Genomic DNA, 22,913 nt, shown 5'->3' with positions numbered 1-22,913 from the left:
TAATCTGGAATCGCCGAAGTCCCGACGAGTCCGGATTAACGACTTTTGACTGTAGTACAATTTGACTGAAGGGAAAAAGAAAAAAACAGATGTTTCAGAGTTTTAAACGGGAAATCGACATCTTTACAGTAAAGTCTTGGATGAAAGTTTTACTGTGACTCAACTTGGGGCGACACTGGAAATTTATAGTGGAGGCGGGGTCCCTTTCTTTGTTAAACAGCTGCATTGAAGTATGAAACGCTACCGCTCAAGTATGCTTGTAAATTGGCTGATGACTCAGAACAGTAAACTGAACTTAAACTTGCTCTTATTCTAATGCCATTTGTCTAGTCTATGGCGAGAACAAACATAAGTTTTTCTTTAAAATTAAATTTCAAAGTCATACCAAATATGATTCTTCATTATAAAGGTAAGTTATTGATTTGTAATATCTAAATTAATCATAAACTAAATTCTTATAATTTAAAACTTGCTAAAAATTCAATTCAGCTACACTTTTAAACCATTGTCTGAAAAATCCAAAATTATCACCATTAACAATGGAAATGTCTACTAATATTAATAACGTATTGTTATATTAACATGAAATATTTTTATGATAAATATAATCTATGTTTCCATACATTAAGAAACATCATAATGGGCCAAAATTAAAAACAAAATTTTTTAAACACGTCCTGCACTATAGTGCAGGATCGATCATCCAATGAATCGGCTCGACAATCGAAAATCAATCGACTTGAATGGATCTCATCAACATCTAAAAAGCGTTTCTATTAATATGCAAGATATGCGGAACAAGTTTGAAGACATTATGAAAGAAGCTGAGTTTATTGCAAATAAATGGGGCACAGAAACTAAATTTGAAAAATAAAAGAGAAATAAAGAACCTAAAACACTGTCATTATTAAAACATACAGAAATTATTAATAATGTTTCAAAAACACAGAAAACATATAACGAAGACTTGCACTGGAAGTACAACTTTTATTATTCATAAATACTTTCAGAACAGGAAATCAAAATTTGAAATCCTTTTAAGGATTTAGCTAAATTAGCAATGGTAAAATATTATGACATGACAAGCAGTTATTCTGGAGTGTGCAATTCACTTATATTGTATTTATCATTACCTGTAACCACAGCCATGAGTGAGAGGTCATTTTCACTACTGAAACTAATAAAAACATATTTAAGAAACAGTATGACACAAGATCGGTTGTCAAACCTTTCACTATTGAGCGTTGAAGCTGAGATGGCTGAGAAAATGGACGTCCAAGTATTGATAAATAATTTTATGGAAATGAAGGTTAGGAGACGCAAATTTTAAAAGAAAGATTTTTTTCTTTATGATGAATTTTGGCAGCCAATGTTATCATTACAATTATTAAGGGAGGAAAAAATTAGAGAAGAGCAATACGGACTGAGGAAAATTAAAAGGAAACAATAAAAACCTTTAGCATTCATATTTTTTTATAAAAATTATGTATTCAAGTAGTTTAGTGTAACAAAAGGTTTTTTAAAAAGACAGAAAAAAACTTTACCATATATATTTTCTACAAAAATTGTATGTTCAAATAGTTTTCTTTATGAAGTTTATGATAAATATGTTTTATATTTAACAAATGTATCATTTACATTATAAACTCCATCTAGAAACAATCATTTAAGCATAAATTTGTAAAATCAGTAATTTGGCTTCGTTGCTGCGTTTGTGCTTGGCACACATCTCAAGCTGAAATATTCCACATAGATACATCGTTGCTCTGATGCCTACCTGGCAAATCATTATTTATTATACTTTCCTTTCATCACCACATGTTTATCAATATATGACAACTTGAGTAATGACTTATGTAGCGATGCCTAAACAATTTTTTTATGTTAGTAATTGAATAATAAAGGAATATGGTAAACTTTTATGTTGATGATGAGCATTTTTATCCCTTGGCGATGATTACAGATTTAAGTTAAATGCGCTAAAAAATGTTGTTGAGGACAAATTTTTTAAAAAATTCTTTCCGTATGCTAAAAATAAATTTTGTTGATGATAATCATAGACCTAAAGATTACATTTATTATTCTATTTGAATTAAGAATAAATGATTTATTATTCACATAAACCCAGAACCTGCTGCAATGAGTTACAGAATTTAGGACCCACAGAGACAGCATTAGGTGGTAAGATATCTAGTGCATGCCCTTATTAAGGCTTAAGTATATGTGGGAATTCATTTATTCAGAACACTGATAAGCCTTAAGCATGTGCAGGAAATAGGCATAAGTATAATAAATAACTAAATTAATGAAATTCAAGCTTAATTGTCTCAGTGCGCGATAGAAACAAGAAAAAATTTAGCGGAACAACTTGTCATTAGTCGCTAAGCTCATGATGCATAGCCAAAAGTGTATGGTGAAGGATAGCAAAATTTGATGATGACAGCCGCTAATTTTAAAGGTTTTCGAATATCGCAAAACAAAGGTGAACTTTTCCAATTAATGGATTTTGTAAAGAAATGTGGAGAAGCGGTTATAAATGAAGATGATATAAAACAAGTTTTTTATTGTGATGACAATACTTTTCAATCATCATTCAGTTAATGGATGGCGAAAACTGTAGTATGGTTCTAGATATAGAAAATACTGCTACCAATAGTGAAGAAAGTGACAGAGAAGTTACTGAAAATTAGAAAATTTCAATTGACAAGTTAGTCGGAATTCTCCAAACAGCAGTTACAGGACTTCAACAATGTAACTAAACAAGAGATTATGTATGCCTACAGAATTAAAGAAAAAGTATTAGCATAAAAAAACAAAGTAACTTAAACAACTTACATTGAAAGAAATGTTTAATAAGGTAAACTAATAAATATTAAGCTTTTTTTTTGTAAATTTTGATATGCTTTAGATCATAAATATTTCATTGATTCATAAATCATGATTTCATATTTTTAATTTTATAATTTCTACATGCCTTCTTACTGGATTATGATCTAATATCCGGAATCGCTGAAGTCCTGACAAGTCTGCATTTCGGACTTTGTACTGTATTATATTCTTTTCTTTTCTTTTTTCTTTTCTTTTCTTTTCTTTTTTTTTTTTTTTAAATTGGGGTATTGCTTGTTTGAAAAGTTCTGGTTTTAACATTTTAAAAATTGTTTTTCATTATTTGAAATTTATAAATTATAAATTTCAATTTTTGTTCTTCGTGAAAAATTAGTCCTAAATTTCTTACTTAATGTCTTTACTGATAATTTTCCAGCAGCTTAATGAGCAAAAATACTAGGCATGTTGATATTTTGTTTTTAAAAAATTGTTTTGTAATTATATACATAATACAGTACAAATTCTTTAATCCAGACGTCCATAAACCGGACCTCAAAGCTACAAACTTTCTGCGCATGCGCATAATACGTTTACACATGCCCGTTTAATGTGTAACGGACGGTATAAGCTAAGCTAAAATTATCTAATTATCTATTTCAGTTAATGTTGCAGATTGCGTTGTTCCTTAATCTTCTAATTGGATCCAGCTTATTATTTTTTGCAGACTGTTAGAGCAATTTTATAAAAAGTAAGTTTGAACTTTCGATTATGTCAAAAGAGTTTCCGGTTCTGGAGCTGCCAAAGGATCTAAAAAGCGAAAGCATGTTTCGATGTCCATCAAACAAAAAGTGGAATAGCTGCAAAAAATGGATAAAGGCATGAAAAAAGTGACAGAGAGGTTAGTGAAAAGAAAAAATTTTGATTGAAAAGTTAGTCGATATTCTCGGCATAGCAATTACAGGACTTGAACAGCGAAACTTTGTAACTGAACAAGAAATTATGTCTGTTTATAGAATTAAAGAGAAAGTATTAGCACATAAAACGAAGCAACTTAAACAACTTACATTGAAAGAAATGTTTAATAAAATAAATAAATAGAAAGTTTTTTTTTTTTTTTTAATTTTGATATTTTTTAGATCATAATTGCTCTTTATTTCATAAATTACGGTTTCATATTTTTAATTTTATAATTTCTGCATGCATCTTACCAGATTTAAACTTATGATCTATAATCCGGAATCGATGTCCCGACGAGTTTGGATTAAAGACTTTTGACTGCATTTGCTAAACTAATCCTCACCAATATATGTTTCTATAAAAAGTATAATTCATAAATAACAATAATTTTTATTGCATTATTCACATTTTTCATGACAGGGAAAGGAAATTTTATTAGTGGGAGGAGCCAAACAATTTTGTATGAGAAAGAATATAACATGATGTAGTGAGTAAAATAGTAATGAAACGTAAAGGTATTAGAAATTTGAAAGCATTTGGAGGAGCAAGATTGGAAAATTAATATCATTAAGTAAACAAGAAAAATTATTAATGATGTGAAGGTGCTCAAAAGAACCCAGTTGATTAAATGAAGAAGCTTTATGGATAATTTTTTAAGATCATATTAAAATGTAATTAAATGACCTCCATACTTAGCTAAAAAAATTCTTTTTCCTTTCGAAATTCAATTCATATTCCCTGACGAGAAATTTCAGTACTTTTTCAATTTGGCCAATATACACTAAAAGGCACGATAAATATCAAACAATGCTAAATTAACACAATAATTAAAAGAACATATCAGATCTTTAAGTATCGAAAAATGAATTTTACTGATAGTGAAAAAATAACTTAAATATTGAACTTATGGAAAAGTTGGGAAATTTTGTAACTCATAGTAAGTTTGAATAATTATTGGGTACGTGTCAGCTTACGTCACTGTCAGCTTAGTGTCCTGTTGACTAAATGCGTTGACAGTTAAGTGTCCCGTAGCCAAATGTCCTAACGTCTAACTCTCTGTGTCCAATGTCCTGTCCTGTAAATATCCTGTCGGCTAACTGTCCTGTCCGCTAAGTGTCTAGTTGGTTAAGTGTCTGTGTCGGCTAAATGACCTGTTGGCTAAGTGTCCGTGTCGGCTAAGTGGCCGTTTCAGCTAAATGTCCAGTTGGCTAAGTGCCCCGGTCGGCTAAATGTCTTGTTGGCTAACTGGTGTTGGTTAAATGTCTTGTTGGCTAACTGATGTTGGTTAAATGTCTTGTTGGCTAACTGGTGTTGGTTAAGTGTCCTGTCGGCTAACTGGTGTTGGTTAAGTGTCCCATCGGCTAAGTGTCCGCAACTGACACGGATGCTATTCTAACCTCCATGGTATCCTATAGAAGGATTAAACCGTTTTTGTTTTATACTAGAATGGGAAGCTATTTTTTTTAGTTCAACATGCACTGTACATGTGCATACAAGTCTTTCGATTCTCGAGGTTACTGGAAACTTGCTTTTCCTTTCTAAAAGCCAATCTGATTACAGCTGCGAAAATTGCCTCTATGCCAACTGCCTGAATGGCGCTCACGCGATACATAACTCCTCAAGAAAGTTATCACTTCCAACGTTGGCGAAAAACTCGCTTTTTTTGGAGGGGGGGAGAATCACCATATGAAATACGTTGACCTTTTTTCAGATTTTGACTAAAATACTTAAATTCCCTGACTATTTTGGTCAACATTCGAATTTTCCAACTTTTTCCGGTTTTCCAGGTAGCGTGGCAATCCCGCAATGATTAATAGTTCTGTTATTAGTAAACTAGCATTCGTAAATAAAGCTGCAACTCATAACTTTATTTTCAGTAAACCTGTTTATTAAGTGCATTTGTATGGATTTTGCCCTTAAAAATATGGAGCACTGGCTTTTAACTAATTCAAATCAAATGGATATTTAAGACAATTTTTTTTTTTGTTTTATATGAGGGCTATAAAAATTATAATTTAGTTTTAGAGAAAACTTTACCTTTCCTCAATATGAAATTCTGGATTCTTGTATGGGATTCCTTTCTGGATCAATTACAAAACAATAATCAGATTTTTTTAAATGTGTGTATAGTTTTAAAACAGTCCGCAAATCAAATTTTAGCTTCTAAAGAGACTATTTAAGCTGATGCTAAAGCAAAGTTTAAAGTTTAAAGAAATTAAACATTTAGCAGTAGTAGCAATAAAAGCTCCCTGAGATATGTTGTGCAGACATTGAAGACAATAAAAGATTTTGAACTTAACCAATTTATTAACAATATAATAAAGAATAAAAACACAGAAAATAAATTTCAACAATATCAGTCTTAGGAAAAATATAATATAACCATCATTCATCAAATAATATTTTTACCTGGTCTCCAAAACACTGGCATTCAATACAAACAAAATGTCCTAAACAGTAATTATGCGGCCTAAAAATGAAGCTGGCTACATATTCAATAAGTCCATAATCAATGGTCGAGAAAAACACCTGAAATTTAAATCAAGTTCTTGAAAACACTTAAAACCGGCCTAACTCCGTTTGCACGAGGAATCGCCGCCTTCATTGAAGAACATGGATGCCGCCCACAGCAGTCACTCATATGGTAGCCTCTGGAACCAAGGAACTTTATTCTGGATCTTATGGATATGAACCTAGGAACTCATTCCGGAACAATCATCCCGCGGACAGGCACCAAGGAACTTTATTCAAGAACAGCCATCCCGCGAACCAGAACCAAGGCACTTTATTCACCGGACTGCATGCATCCTTCTGAAGGGGGTGGAAACCGCTCACTCAAGTGCCAGGAAAGCAGGAACTAGAAGGATTGAGCTAGAGCGACGCGAGATACTTATAGCAGAAGTAGGAATGACGTCATCTCACGGCAACCAATCAGCTATCGGCACGAATCGGCTTTACAGATGACGTAACATCACGTTTCGTTTTTGCATCTCAATTAGGTTGAAACAGTCCGTTCTCAATGCAAACAGTGGCAGCAAGAAAAAGAAGTAGAAGTAACTACTATATTACATTAAAATAAGGACTAAACTAAATAAACATTTCAAGGAGGAGAGATGATGCAGTAAAAGGTTTACAATAAACTATATTTTCCAACATAAGCAACTGCCTGAACAATTTGATTGAAGGAATGTCAGTGGAATTATGTATCTCTGACTTGTAATCAAGGTGTGATGGAATTTATCTGAAATTTATGTTTTATGAGGAGCTTTGTAATATAACTCTGAAACTGTGATTTTAACACAGGATACAAAACAACTGAAAATGCATATTTTCATTAAACATAATTCAGAAAATTTCCAGTTAATTATAAGTGGTAAGAATTTTTTGAAGAACTTATTGCTGAGGGATTCAAAAGAAAATACTTACATAAACTGTGTAATGTAATTCTGTGGTAAAGTTTTACCATATAGTTTGGTAGATTCCATTCAGAATCAAACTCTAGACAAATAGAATCAAATTCTATGGTATAACTGATTGCATCTATGATTTAATGGAAAGATGGCATACAGACAGCATCATTATGAATAGAGGTGAAAATATTGAAAAGTATAGGGACGTTGGTGCTTGTTTCGATTACTGAGGATACTTGAAAAATATTTCAACCCAAAAATGTCTACCAAAAACATAAAGTTGATTCATAGTGTCATGCTTTTAAAGGTGAATGAACCCGGAAATATATATATAGATAACTATAAAGGTCTCATCTGCAATGAAGCTGTAGTGTTCTTCAAAGAATATAATAATTCCTGTACTTTATATCAAAGCATAAGAATTCCAGTTATGAAGCAACGTCTGACTATGAAAAAAAAAAAAAAAAAAAAAAAAAAAAACTTTGTAAAGGATTATCTAGTTGACAAATTTGTTTTAAGAAAGTAAATAGTATTTAAGAAGCAGCTACACATGAAAGTTACACTGTAGAATACAATACTGTTAAAAGCAATAAAGCTCTCAATTATGGGGAATTCATTAAAAAATGCATGCTCCAAGTTTGTGATATTTTATGTACAGATAAGAAAATGGATTTTGAGACTGTAAGCCAGGGGTTTTTAACTCTAGCTTACAGTCTTAAACCTTAATCATTACACTTTTTTTTTTTTTTTTTTTTTTTAACTGCACTCACCAGCATTTTCTGTTTGTCAGATGTACCCAGATGGAGAATAAGGTTAAGAACCCTTGCTGTAAGCTTATCTCGAAAATGGTAACTTCTAAGAGTCAAAGCCATCAATAAAAATCTGGCATCACAGTTTAGAGTCAAAGTTTGGCCAGTATAAATTCTGCTCTATAGCTATAGATGAAAGTGCTAATATAAATGTTATTACTCAGCTAGTACTATTTATAAAAAGTGTTGATGAGAATTTTGAAATTATTGAGGAACTAGCAACACAGTCCTTAAGTCCTTAAAGGGAACTACATAGGGATGCAATATTTTGCATGAATTTCTGGAAGTGCTTTCAATTTTGAAAATACCTGTGACAAATATTATGACCAATTACCCAATATGGTAAGGAAAAAACAATCTGGATTTCTTGGATTCTTTAATCAAAATTATCACAGGAAAATGTTCTTTGCACACTGCGTAACACATCAAGATGCCCTATGGAAACTTGCACTGAATTTGAAACCTGTGCATCTAAATGTTATTCAATCTCATTAATGTACACACAGGCAATTTCGAGATTTTCTTCAGTCCATGCAGTATGAATACTCTAATGTGCTGCATTGCACACAATTAAGGCCGCTTAGAGAGCAGAATGTATTTTCAAGTAAGTCTGGTATCTGAAAGATGACATTGCGTCGTTCTTCCATGAGAAACAGTTTTTTGCAGAGCAGAGCGTTGGAAGATACATCATGGTTTTCAGACTTTGCATTTTTCAAGATGTCAACTGTCAAGATGCAATTAATTTCATATCCTCACTAAATGAAGATTAGAGTTACTCTTTTTATAGTTTTAGAATAAATTCTAGTCTGCTACATTTTTTCTCTTTTGATTTTTGGCCCACTTCCAAAAACGTTTGCCGATCACTGCAATGGTTAGCCTGAACTCGGACTCTTTATCAATTTTGGCTTTCATTTCACCCATTATAAACAAGAAATTATTATTACACAAGAAAAATAATTTGATTTGTTATAATATAAATGTCATTAATCATCATAAAAGAAAATTACTTCAAAGAATTAATTTTGAAATTGAGCAGAAAACTAACATTTTATTAAATGCAAAAATTAAAATTATATGCAAAAATATAAACTTACATTGACATCCAGTACCAACTATAATTAGTTTATCTTTGGAATTGGCTTTTGCAACACACTTTACAATCTGAATCTTTTCATCTTCAGTGAGGGAGACAAATTCTCCAGTTGAGCCCATAACAACATAACCTAGAATGGAAAGTACACAATTTTTAATTCCTCTGTGAAAAGAAAAACACAAAAAATTTCTCAATAATAACAAATGGGAATTACAATTATTTTTGGCTAATCTTTGGAATATGGTAACAGGTAGTTTGGCGACATTTTGGTAAGGCGATAAAGGTTACTAGCTAGGACTCTAGCAGTGTACATGGATAAAGTCAAGAGTGAGCGCAATGTCATTTTTGTGCAATTCTGGGATATTTCTTTAAGTGAAAATTGGGCGACGTGTGCATGGATACCGTGTATGTGCAATTCTTAAAAACGCGGCAAGCAGTGGGCGATTCTGCTCTGTCTCCCAATTTCGCACCTAATCTTCGTCATGATTAAGTACTTTTGTTCCATAAAAGTTCTAGCATAAGCGTAATTTGGCTAGCAGATTGTTGGAAAAAAATATTGAGTATTAAAAAAAAAAAAAGCCTTTACTTCGTAAAAACAAAATGGCGTCCAAAACAAAACTAGCAAGATGCTGTAGCAGGGGGTTGGTTGCTAAATTTTCGCCAAAAAATCGCCAAGTTACCATAATCCAAAGATTAACCTTATTTTTTTCAGATGTGAATTTAGTAAAAACGTGTAGTGAATTTTTAATTTTTATTTTATTTTTCTAAAGGTTTGAAGCTTTTTTGATTTGTCAAATTTAATTTTTATCTGCTGTTTCCTTGCAAAATGTTATCTCCTTTCTTTGTCATAAAAACTTTTCATTACAGACACAGCCAGTTCAAGGGGCCAGAACTTCAGATAGGCACTGCATAATTTCATGTACTTGTAGCAATATCACAGCAAACATGTAGCAATATCACAGCAAACTGCAAACGAATTACCAGTAATAGTGCAAATTTGTGAGAGAAATGGAAGGTATTTCTACATGTACAAATATTTCAGTTCCAGTAGCTTTCTAGTAGGACATACAGAACTTGGGAAAGGGTCTTCCAAACTATCTCAAACTCAGATAAACCATTGGGAAAAGTTCGCTCTATGAGTGCAAAACTCGAAATTAATATATAAAGCAATACAAGATCTAATTAAGAGCAAAGATAATAATAAATAAAAAATCTGAAAGATTTCTATGTTATACCCAAGTGGGTGTTTTTTTAATGCTTTGTGTATTACCTTTATTTATTAAATATCACGTTCTTCCCGCTTAAACTATAAAACTCAATTCAACAGCAATATCACAATGTATTTAAAAGAGCATATTTTTATAATTTCTGATACACAGTCTCCCACACTGGAGGTAATTTTTTTTTTTTCTGTACAGTGTTGCCATTGCCCACTTTGAATTTGTTGAGTTTCTTAATAAAAAATTTATAAATGCTTTACAAAATATAAAACAGATAATAAAACAAATTCCAAATTTGGGCTTCCAGATGCCTATATTCTGGTGGAGACGTACATTATTCAAAATTTGATGGCTCTAGGTACTGTTGTTTTATCACAGTGCAAGAAACATACATATATTTATACAGATTCTTTATTAGTTAAATTTCTTTAAGTATAATACAGGGCTCTAATATTTGGTAACAACAATTTAAAAAGTGGTTTGCTGTTTGTAGTGAATCAATGCAAAATGCATAAATGAAATTCATAGCCCTTCTGGGTAATTTGCCCCCTTGGGCTAAACAAATATGGAAACAAGTTGTACAGAATTTATTCTGTGCCATTATGTTTCCATGGGAAAGAAATCTTCCTTTAAGGGATATTTGTGAGAAGTTTGGAAACCCAGTCAGTATAATCCTTCTTAGACGAGGAAGGACAAAATATGATGCTTAATAAATGGACATGTTCAATCAGTAGCCAGACGAGGACAACTGGTTATCTACCTTGGAAAAACATTTGAAATAACTGAATTTTTTTTAAATGACCATTTTATGAAAATAATTATAGAAACAAATATTTTTCAGTAGTTCTACTGCACATGAGATGAAAGTCACAAATAAAAGCTGAATGCGTTTTTTTAAGAGTGGTGCTGTTCTAGATCAGTTACCATTCAGGAATACTTATTTCAATATTTTGAAACTGAGGCATCACAGATATTGGAAAAAAGCTCATTGAATTATTATTTTATACATTACGTGAAAAGAGGGATACATGCATGCATTTTCAAGGAATTCCAACTGCTTACCTTACTTTATTCTTTTGATAACATAAATCTAATGGTTAATGATGTAGTTAAATCTTAAAAAATTGCATAATTTTTTTTAGGGGCTGGGGTATGAGGCAAAGGTTGTTTACATCATTTTCTGCATCCATGAATTACTAAGGAATTCTGATAGTCACATGCAATTCATTCTGAAACCACTCTGTGTAACTGGTTGGGAAACAAGACCTGAAATTTGTCGCTTCCAGCAGGCATTTGCAACTTAATGCATTCATTGGGAATGACCAATACAGTCTGTCATTTTGCCATTTTATGATCGAGATTCAAACTACACCAGTAAGAAAAGGAGTAGTTTAGTCCCAATTCTGAAGAAGAACACCCTGGTGAATGAGTTAAATAAGATACTAAGAATAAAATATGTCTGAGAAGAGCTCAATGAAAATTTTGAAAAGGACTCCATCTGTTTCAGTGAGAAATATAGTTTGTTAAAAGAAGTTAAGAGCATTTAATCAGAGACAATGACAAGAAATGTTTCTCTTATTCCATAACAAATGCTCTTAAAGATCTGTTGGAGAGGGAGTATTTATCCAACATTATTTTCATGTTTTGCAAAAATACTTCCATCAATTTCAACAATAAAATCGACACTGCCAATTTTTTCATTTTCTTGCTTCCACCATTTTGAGGACGTATGTCTTCCACAGATAATTATTCCATCCACAATCATTTCATCTGCCATTCCTAGCTTCTGACAGAATTTGATGTTCTTCACATTAACAATAGTTGACAATAGTTGAATCATAAAACTGTTACAGTCAAAAGTCTTTAATCCGGACTCGTCGGGACTTCGGTGATTCTGGATTATAGATCATCAGTTTAAATCTGGTAAGATGGCATGCAGAAATTATAAAATTAAAAATACGAAACCGTAATTTTTGAAAAAATGAGCAATTATGATCTAAAGGGTATCAAAATTTACACAAACACACACACAAAAAAAAAAGCTTTATATTTATTTGTTTACTTTATTAAACATTTCTTTCAACGCGTGCATGCGTAAAGCATACATTACGTGTGTATTCGTGATATTTATAATGCCGAGGAATTTGATCTAAATCATATCAAAGACGGAGTACATCGAGATGAAATACTACATTTAGTAATGAATTATAAGCCAAATAAAATAAAAACATCTGCCCTGAAGATAAGTGTTCCGTCTTTTTGGTAGATAGGAGGCGCTCTTGATGCGCGCCAATGAAAAATATTCCACTTGACGCTTGAACATGAAGAATGACGCATGTCATATTTATTTGATGCTTGATTATGTTTCATGGCCGCTATAGGTGGAAGTAATAAAAGTTTATCGTTAATAAATGTTATCTCTATATTCTGTGAAATCTTGAAGTTTTGATTTGAAATTCTAATGCTCTCCCAACCTTGACTCCTGAAACGAAACGATCTTTGAACTTATGACTCATGAAGAGAGACACCAAACAATAAGGATAGTGCTGACAGATCAACTTCCAGATCATTGCGCGCCGCGTCGTTAATGTGGTTAAAGAATATTTTCACCTACATTATGATTAATTAACATTTAAAAATTATTTAAAATAGATCTCAGTGTGAAAATTTAATATTTAGATGTCAATATGCTTGAATTACAAAGCGTAACCAACAGAAATTTCTTGTATATACCAACCTTTATATTAAAGTAAGTGTAAACTTGAATTTTTTGCATTATCATTGTTATTGTTTATGTATGTTTTGCCAAATATTTAATAAGAGAAACTTGAAATAGTTTTTATTTTGTTGATAAAAAATTTTCATTTTGTTAAAAAAAAAAAAAAAAAATTCCGACTCATCAGATGTGTTTTAGATTGAGCATTTGGCCCAAGTGCTGTTTGAGTTTTCAGACCACTAACCTAGAATTCTTAGACATAATATTTATTTCAACAATTTATTCACCATTTTGGACAATTCTTTATTTTGTCTCACAATCTCTGCAGTTAGATTCCTGAATAATTCCTTTACTACAGATATTCTGAATTATACATTTTGCAATTCAAACATAATATATTTGGTATTTTTAAAATATAACTAAACATTAAAATCAATTCAATTATTTGGAAATCAAAAGGATACAATATAGGAAGCATGATGGAAGTCTATTATTGTTCTTTAATTTAACAAGAAACACCAAATCTTTTCATGAAACATTACAACCTGCCTCCTAACCCACATTGTGAAGACCAAGAAGTTGAATAATTAAAAGAAGGGTTTATTTTCCTCAATTTAAAAAAAAAAAAAAAAAAAGGATGCAAATTTAGTACTTGCACAATACTTGCATAAAAAAAAAAAAAAAAAAAAAAAATACTCAACAAAAGTCTGAATGGAATACGGGGAAATAAAATGACATTATTTTTTAAAAGTAAAACTAACCACGTAATGGAATTGACTTCCATTTCTCAAGATTATACATGATTTTTTCAAACGTTATATTCCCATCTTCATCGAATGTTGTTGTGATAGGCGGATATATACCAGAAATATTTAAAGATGTCAAGCATCTTGTAAAGGAGAAATGATTAGTAATAACAGGACTAGTAAGTTTCGTATATAATTTGTTAACACATTGTTTATTAAGTTTCGAAAACAAAGCCATATCAAAAAACAATAACACACGGCTTGATATTTATCACATCAAAACCCCTCTAACAATATAAACAACACAGGCTGTTGCCACAAAGTTAAATAAATATCATGAAACATTTTAAATGCTTTGTATTATCGCTACCAATACAAAAATGTGGTAGAATTTTAAAAGTAGCATATACAATAGTAGATACATTTTGTTATCATGATTGCAGTGAGGAAATAATTGTTTTTGATCTTGAGATCTTACAGCAAGGACAACTTATGCTACAGCAAGGCACGACTATTAGACCTGGCAACCTTTTGCAATAAATATGGCGACTTCTATAAGGTAGTTTGTTGCCGAAGTAGAATTTCATTTGGTAAGTTTTGTGTTTTGCGTTCGTTGACTGATATATAAACTTCGGTTTCAGTTATATATGTTTAAACTTTTTTCATGTTTATTCTTCTTTTCGTATCTTACCCTCTGCTATGTGATTAAAGGGTACTGGTGATGAATATAGTGGTTAAATCTTTGTTTCGGTATTAATTTCCGCTTTCTTTTTTCAAACATAATCATTGCTAATTATAATTATTTTGTAATTTAGTGTTATTAGACTATTACATTTATGAATGAACGCATATAAGGATTGACACATATTTGTCAAGTCAAATAATAGTTAGTTTTCCTTTCAAGGTGAGTTAAAAATGCTGATTGTTTTGCTTTTTCAATCGTATGCTAGGTTATGTTAAGGATCAGTTATTTTTAATCTGAATTTCGTTTAAAGGGAAAGAAGGAAGCATTATTTTTATAGTGTTATCGACAAAAGTATAAGGTTATGGTTAAATTAAAATTCAGAATTATGATACCAGTTTCATTTTTGTAAATATCCCCAACTTTTTTTTTCGGGTCTTCTTTTCTCATTAATATTTTCTAGATTTTAAATGTTTATTGTGTGGGGAAAGTGCAGAATCGCCCACTGCTTGGCGCGTTTTTAAGAATTGCACATACTCTGTATCCATGTACACATCGATCTATTTTCACTTTAAAAAACATCCCAGAATTGTACAAAAATGGCATTATGCACTCCCTTGACTTTATCCATGTACACATTGACCCATTTTCGGGTTTTCTTCCGCAAAGGATCCGTTGGCGTCGGTGCGTATTTATTCGCCAAGCTCACCAACGGCTAATCGGCCATGATTTTAGCGGTGTATAGTTAGTTACGTTGCAAGATATTTAACAAATGGAAGCGATGATTTGAGCGGTGTACAGTCAAGTTATAAGATATACAGCATATACAAGTAAAATAAATAGGTTAACCATGACATTTAGCGGTGTATAAGTTAACCCGGGAAGACGCGCGCTGAATTATTATGTAACACGAGAACGCGCGTCGAAATTAAACGACGTACAAATGTAATAATGTAAAATAATGCATTCTATATTAATTATAACATTTATTATATAAAATTGCTTAAAAATAAGGGTACTTTTAAAATTAATGACAAATAAATCAAAAGTACTTATGTTTTCTTCATATGACTAGGAATCATTGATTTCTATGAGAAATTTGTGTTTTTATTTTTAAATGCAATTATAATCCAAATTATGCAGAATTATTACATGAACAGTGAGTTATATAATTAATTTTCAAATCAGTTAGGCTCAAGAAGAATTATAGATATTTTGTAGTTTGAATGACGTTTCTATTTCACAGTGTTGTTGACATAGTATACTATTTTTTTATACTTCACATATATAGTTTTTGATTTTCTGTCTTTTTCTCTTGAGCACATGTAAGATCTCTGGTAACATAATTTTCTTTTCTTTGTTTGTGAATCTTCAAGAGAATCTTTGTTGTATTCCTTCTGTTTCTGTCGTGATTTTAAATGAGGATCTAAAAGTGAAAAGATCAAATCAGAAGTGCCTCCTGTTCCTGAACTTCTCTGGTGGAGTTTTAGTAGATAAAAGCAAGATCTTTGAATTTATGCTGGCAATATTTAATAACAAAAAAAAAATATGCCCATAGGCCAGAGTAAGTGGCACCCATTACGTCGACTATATCATCTGCTCCTTTTTTCATGAGGGTCCACGAACAGCTGATCGGTAAAGTCGCTGAACACTGGTTGTTCGGTCCGAGGTTCAAATCCCGCAAACAGGCTGGCTGCATGGGCGTTTTCGTGGTTTCCCCATGTGTACCGTGTATACAAGCCAGTTTCCCTTAGAAAGTCCTCCACGAAGGCATCCCTCCCTTTAGGCAGATAGCCCTGGTGTACTTTATAATATCAATAAACCAAACCTTTTGTCATGTTATAAAACGTAATTATTTCAGATTTTTTCAAATCTCCCGTGCTTTCATCAATATGGTCATCATTGTGCATAGTTGACAAAGTTTGACACATTTGTTCTTTTTAGCCATATAAGAAAGTAGCATTATATCCTTTTGAAACCTGAAGAGGATTGAATGCTGTTCTCTATTCTTATTCGACACAAATTCAGGTGGGATAATCTTCTCAGCCCTGCATATTGTTCCAACGATAGAAATTTTATTTTCCTGTAAAAAATTGGCCAATTTATAAACTGGTATACCAACTGCGGTAACGTTTCTTCCTGAATTGTATAATGGAGTTAGGATGTGCTTTGCTTTTTCACAAGAACTGTTGACTTTTTTGTATGGCCCACCTGGCTACTGACCTGAGTAAATTTCCATGTTGAAAGTATAGAAGGTTCTAAAATTAACCACAGTAAATATCTTTATACCATATCTTACAGGTTTCTTAGGCATATACTTAAGAATGGAGCATCGACCTTGAAAAGGTTCTAGCTTTTCGTCCAGTCATGTATTCCCCTACATGATATAATTTCTGACAATTCTTGACAAAATTTTCAAACAAATCTCTTATTGGAGCTATTTATCACTCTTTCTTCTGCCATCCCGTGTTCCGACATCATCAAATCATAAGGCACGAATGAAAAGAAAACGCTTATAGTTCATTGTTTTACGAAAAATATTCAATCCTGTTCCATCAGTCACCCATAATTCTCTAACATTTACATGGGAGGATAGATAATGGGAATGGGATTTACATAAGTCCTAAAAAAGCAAGAAACACTTCTCCATAGGTTTTGCATCTCTTTAAAATTTCCCGAAATTTTTTTAACATAAATATTAGAGCATTTCACAATCATTTCAATCATTGTGTCATCAAATATTAGCTTCCATGCATCGATGGGTGAAGCCACATCATTAGATGTGTATTGCCAGGCAATTTTTTTATGATATTGTGGGACGCCATGCATCTTTGAATTCGAAAGGGTTCTTTCTTCCATTTTGCTGTTTTATCTTTTCCTCTAAAATAGTCACTTTGATCACAAGGAATTTCTTCTGAAGAGTCGCACTGTTTTTCAATTCAGACTGATGATCACTAAATATACCTTCATCTCTAAATCTTGTAAGAAAGACAGTTTCTGAAAAGATGTTTGGAAACTTATAAAAAATGATGTTCTGCAAATTTACCTTAAAATGGACATAATTCAATGCTGTATACATTAGTGCAATTTAGAATATCCAAAGTGAGAATAGAAAAAGCAATATTCTCATTTCCATTTATGAAATAACCAATGCTGTTGACAAATTAATATGTACCCTACGATAATTGCAGTTCTAGGATATCATTGAAATAATTTCTTCTTATAACAGATGTAGGAAAAATCAGCAGTTCCAGTGGAAACACTTCCGCAGAGAACCTGGTAAATGTAAACATCGCCAACTTTGGAGATAATAGTTCAAACTCGGTAACCCATCGGATTTATCCTATTCGCTTGTTCGAAGTTTGCAACCATTCTTCTTGCGTCCATTTTGTTGAATTGTCATTGTTCGCATTTGCAGATCTATATTATTCTTCTCTTATTTATTATTATTTTTTCTGAATATTTTAGCAACGAATAGATAGAAATATTTTCGTAGGTAGATGCCGGTTGTCGGTTCGGGATGAAAGGAGGGGTAAATGCTAATTTGTAACACGGCTGTTCACGTTGTGTTCTTAATTATTAACATTATTAACATGGCCCTAAGAACCATGAGGTTTCCAACCTTTAAAATAATTTGTTTTCGTAGACCGCAAAAATGTGCATATGCATTTTAAATAATTAGGTAATGCTTTTATTTTTATTATTGGTTATTGTCATCTAAAATTATGAGAATAAATCAATTTTTATGGCGTAATATTTTAACAATATATTGTTAATGCTTTTCAAACAACAATCTTTCAGAGGATCGCAGGTGTGACATAGATGATGAAATTGAAATAAAAAATATTATTGATTATCTAAGATGACAGAATAGTTTGAGGCCCAACAGCGGCCGAGCGGTAGCGTCGCTGAACACTGGTAGTTCGGTCCGAGGTTCGAATCCTGCGAACAGGCTGGCTGCATGGGCGTTTTCGTGGTTTTCCCCATGTGTAACGTGCATACGAGCCAGTTTCCCTTAAAAAGTCCTCCACGAAGGCATCCCTCCCTTAAGGCAGATAGCCCTCGAGTGCTTTGCTGTAATCTAATAAACCAACCAAAACCAGAATAGTTTGATGCATCACCATGGTCATCAAATTTAGCAAACCACTGCTGGTGTAAGGAATATATTGTTTTCTGTGTTAACTGGAATTTAAGACAAATTTTTTTCGTATATCACGTTTAACCGGTTAATTTCAGTATATTAATACTAATTTATATTTTTTAAATGAATTTTTATTTCCGTTATAAATGCTTATATATTGTCTTATGCTTAATAATATATTCTTTTCTGTGCTAACTTATTTAATACAAATTTATTTTCGTATATCACGTTTAACCGGTTAGTTTTACATCTACATGCTTATTATCTGTGAATTTTTACTACCATATGCTTGTATATTGTTTTGTCTGCTAATTTGAATTTACATGCACTAAAAATCACGTTTACAGCTCGGCTCATTGTAGATGAACCGCGAGCTTGGCGAGTAAAAATGCAACGTTGCCAACGGGTTCTCTGCAGATGAAAACCCGTTCCAGTATTTAAGACTTATTAAAAACCAGCAGTTCCAGTATTTTATTCTGCATTAGGCCTAATGAAATTAAACATGACAACATCATTTTCTTCTGAATGATGCAGCCATACTGAAAAAGGTAGATGAAACACTTCTCAAAATGTTGTATCTGAAATGAGTCATAAATGCTTTGCATGAAAAGTTCATGAATTGTTGCCAGACGTTGACAAACCTATTTGTATTTTAAGATCTTTTTAAATCTCTTTTATAGTGAGAGTCTTTGGAGAGACTGCAGCTGATATGTTAATTTTGACAAAGTGGGTAACATGGTCAAGTGAGATTGTTATTATGCCAAGCAGTAATAACTTTAGGGGACATGACAGTGTGATGGCCCAAGATACTGAATACTGAAGATTCAAACTTGGGTCAAACTATTCAGAATTCAGAATTAGAAAGAATTCAGTATTCAGAATTGTATTGCTCAACTGCTTATGAACTTGAACAAAAGTATGAATATCTTGTTAGTGAAACCCATGACGTAAGAAAATCTGAAAAATTTATAAAGTTTTCAAGATTAAAACATGGTCGATTTTGTTATGAATCCCATGATTCTGACATTTTTTAAATACACTCCTGCTACACTGATAGAGGCGGAATGATCATTGTCCTGCTTACAACAGATACATCATGTCAATGTAGAATCTGAAGGAAAGTTTAGGTTATTCGAATATGGCAATGAATACCGGCTATGGACCTAAAGAAAGATGCCATTTTGAACAACTTTCTAAGGGAAACTGGCTTGTATTTGCATGACATATGAGGTAAACTAGAAAAATCAACCATGCAGCCTGCCCTTTAACTATGATATGAAACCAGATCAAACTGCCAGTATTCAAGGGTCTTAACCAGTTGTAGGAAAAATCTGAAGAAAATGCTTGCAATATCATGTAATCAGAAATTAACTATGTGTTGCATAGCAGGTTTACTTTTGCAAGTGTCGAGGTAGAGAATACTACTTTTTTTTTATTTGTTTCTTTATATAGGTATTTAGCCATGGTATTCATTACATATATTCTCTGTCATTCATACAGAATACTAATATTTTTAGTAAAAAGTGTCTTTTTCATTACGTGCTTTGCTTGTCGATATTCTCAAAATTGTGTTTAATAATTAGTGCTACTGTACATTTAATAGATTAATGGATTCATTACTAAATAATACATTTAAGACATTCATTTTACACAAGCAATTTTTCAAAGTTGTTTTTTGAATTTACTTGCTGATAGCTTAAAATATTTTATTTTGAAACAACTGTCTTTTTCGTAATAAATTTGACAATGCCAAGTATCTTCAATAATATTCAAATCCTTTAAAGTAGCATTGTAAATAAAGCTAGAATAAACATTATACATCTTGTTATCTTTCAAGATTCATTCAAACTTTGATTAATTACTCAAAGCAGTGGTTTGCTAACTTTGATGACCCTGGGAATACATAAAAGTATTTTGTCATCTCAGAGAACCAATATTTTTTTTTTTTTCATTCTAATCATCTATTGTATATAAACACCTAGCATCCTCTGAAAAGTAATTTTTAAAAATGCATTAAAAATATATCAAATTTTTAAGCAAGAAAACTGATTTAATTCGTATTATTTTAGGTAAAAATAACAGTAATAAAAATAAAAATTTAAACTTAATCCACGTTAATCATAATATTTTAGGAGCTCTGTGGTTCTGCGTGTTTAAAGTCTTTTTAAAAGCCGTATTATGTTCCCCCCCCCACCTCTGGCGATTTTCACCACCTAACCCGGTACTGACGCACCGCTAGCAAGCGGCAAACAGACGGCAAATATTCTCTTTCTAAAAGCGAACCAGGTTGCCAATTCGCCGGGTTACCAGCTTTGAACGCTTATCGCCATTTTTGGCGATGTTTACATTTAACGGATCCTTTGAGGAAGTGCTTCCCTATTTTCACTTAACAAGCCAAAGAAAATTGGCAAAAATCCAATTCTTCTTCTCTTGTAAAAAGCGGCAAACAAATAAGTAGGCGATTCTGCACTTTAGCCCATTGTGTAATGCTATATATAACCAGGGTGTAAGTTCTGAATTTGAAACCATCCACATTCATTTTGAAATTCCTACAAGTGACTGAGTGGTTAAGTCGCTGAACACTGGTGGTTCCGTCATGGGTTTGAATCCCGGTGAACAGCCTGGTTGCATGAGCGTTTTCATGGTTTTCCTCATATATATATGTGCTAGTTTTCCATAGAAAGTCTTCCACGAAGGCATCTGTTCACTTAGGCAAATATCCCTCGATTGCTTTTTATAATCATATAAACCAAACTAGTTGAAATTTAAAATCATTTCTTGCGAAAGTTTGATCTTCATGCTTTATTTCAGATATGTGCATATTTTTGTCATATTTGAAGAGGTAAAATACACTCGCAACTTGTAAATATAGATATTGCTGAAAATATGAGGAAGTGTAGGGTTTCTTTGCAGAAACAAGACCTATAAATTTGTTAGAAAGAAATATGAATATATAAATAGAATTAATTAATTAACTCAGACTATATGAGAAATATCAACTTGAGGGGAAGAGAAGAAGTTATCCATTTTTATCAGTTTAATGCATAATTTTAATCTAAGTATATGGTGCACAGAGGATTTGGTGACATTATGGAAAACAGTAAATGCAACATTTATGTTGAGCGGTAAACGAGTCATTTTGGTGTCTATCATGCCAAGGCCATACTGTATACTAGGATTTTACCCTTTTGTGTGTGAATATTCCATAACAGTTTCAGAAAAAGAATGAAAGTCCATAATTTTCATGGGCAGTTAGTCTCAAAAAAGGATGCATAATTTATGTAATATTAGGCAGGTGAAAATATTTAGTGATTACAAATGTACTAAAGCAGTTTGAAAACAAGAATATTGTTGTATAGTATCTTTTTGCTTCTAAGTTAAAAACACACTTTACTCACAGGAATGTAAAAAATGTTTTCTTTCTCTTGTCACAGGTAACTGCTTCTGAAGTGAGCTTTTACTTACCTCTGAAGAGAGCTTACGACTCTTCAATCATATAATTTATATAGTATTCATGTAATAGAAATCTTATATGTAAAGTTTAATTGCCGTCTTTAAAGTTTAAGCACAATTTGTATTTTTGACCTATAAATAAAATTATTATACATAGATTATAATATTTGTACTGAAGTTAATGTTTTATTATACTAAACCAGGGGTCGGCAACCTATTGAAACGGAAGAGCCAAACGTTACAATTTACAAAATTTCTCAGTTTTTAAAGAGCCACTAAAAACTTTTGTTTCAGTATTATAGTTTAGCTGATAGATATTTGATTTTTGACTTTAATTAGATATTTGATTTAATAGATATTTGATTTTTAACTTTGACGGCATTAATACAGAATAAAATAGTATATATATATTAAACAAGAATATAGATAGTTACATCAATGGGAGCATTGGCTTTGCATGCCTTTTGAATGATTGATTAAATCTGGCTTATAACTTGTTGTTTTAAGTTTCAAGCACAACTCTAGATTATTTTTATTGTTAATTGATTTCAAACGTTACATTTTATTATATCCATGCAAGAGAACGCTTGCTCGCACGAATATGTCGACCTGAAGATCGTCAGTATTCCATATGCCAACTTCATCTCACTGTACCATTCTAGAAGACTATTCCATGCCCTGAATATGAGATCCTCAACTCGCGGAATTGTTTTTAGAGCTGTCCTCTTGTGCTGCTCGATGTGCATGCATTTCTGGACCTCCAACTCTGCCAACTTGCTCTTGAGTTCTGTGAACTTGCCACTCCACAAGTCTTTGGTTTTCAAATATAGCAGTTGCATTTGAAGCGATCCAGCATAAAT

At 32.1% G+C, this 22,913-nt stretch overlaps 2 protein-coding genes across 3 annotated transcripts in view; one reads left to right on the top strand and one right to left on the bottom strand.

Annotated features, from left to right (window-relative positions):
* Nucleotides 1-14,077, bottom strand: part of LOC118202582 (4-hydroxy-2-oxoglutarate aldolase, mitochondrial-like) — a 79,140-nt gene extending 65,063 nt beyond the window's left edge. Inside the window, exons 1-2 of the mRNA XM_085817493.1 lie at nucleotides 13,793-14,077; nucleotides 9,097-9,225 (exon numbers count right to left, since the gene is read on the bottom strand). Coding sequence (XP_085673619.1) covers nucleotides 9,097-9,225; nucleotides 13,793-14,015 — 352 coding nt within the window. The 5' untranslated portion in view covers nucleotides 14,016-14,077. The remainder of the gene's footprint in view (nucleotides 1-9,096; nucleotides 9,226-13,792) is intronic.
* Nucleotides 14,078-14,231: 154 nt separating this feature from the next.
* The window catches only part of LOC118183941 (NEDD8-conjugating enzyme UBE2F-like), a 43,553-nt gene continuing 34,871 nt past the window's right edge, over nucleotides 14,232-22,913 (top strand). The window contains exon 1 of one of the 2 annotated variants that reach the window (XM_035353559.2): nucleotides 14,232-14,367. The gene's annotated coding sequence lies outside the window, so the exon portion shown is untranslated. The remainder of the gene's footprint in view (nucleotides 14,368-22,913) is intronic. The other variant, XM_035353558.2, reaches the window with a different exon arrangement.

This window comes from Stegodyphus dumicola, chromosome 1, assembly GCF_044657685.1.
Source record: "Stegodyphus dumicola isolate Sdum_Otavi_A_Nest chromosome 1, ASM4465768v1".
Lineage (NCBI taxonomy): Eukaryota > Metazoa > Arthropoda > Arachnida > Araneae > Eresidae > Stegodyphus > Stegodyphus dumicola.
This window is presented reverse-complemented; position numbering and strand designations above follow the sequence as displayed.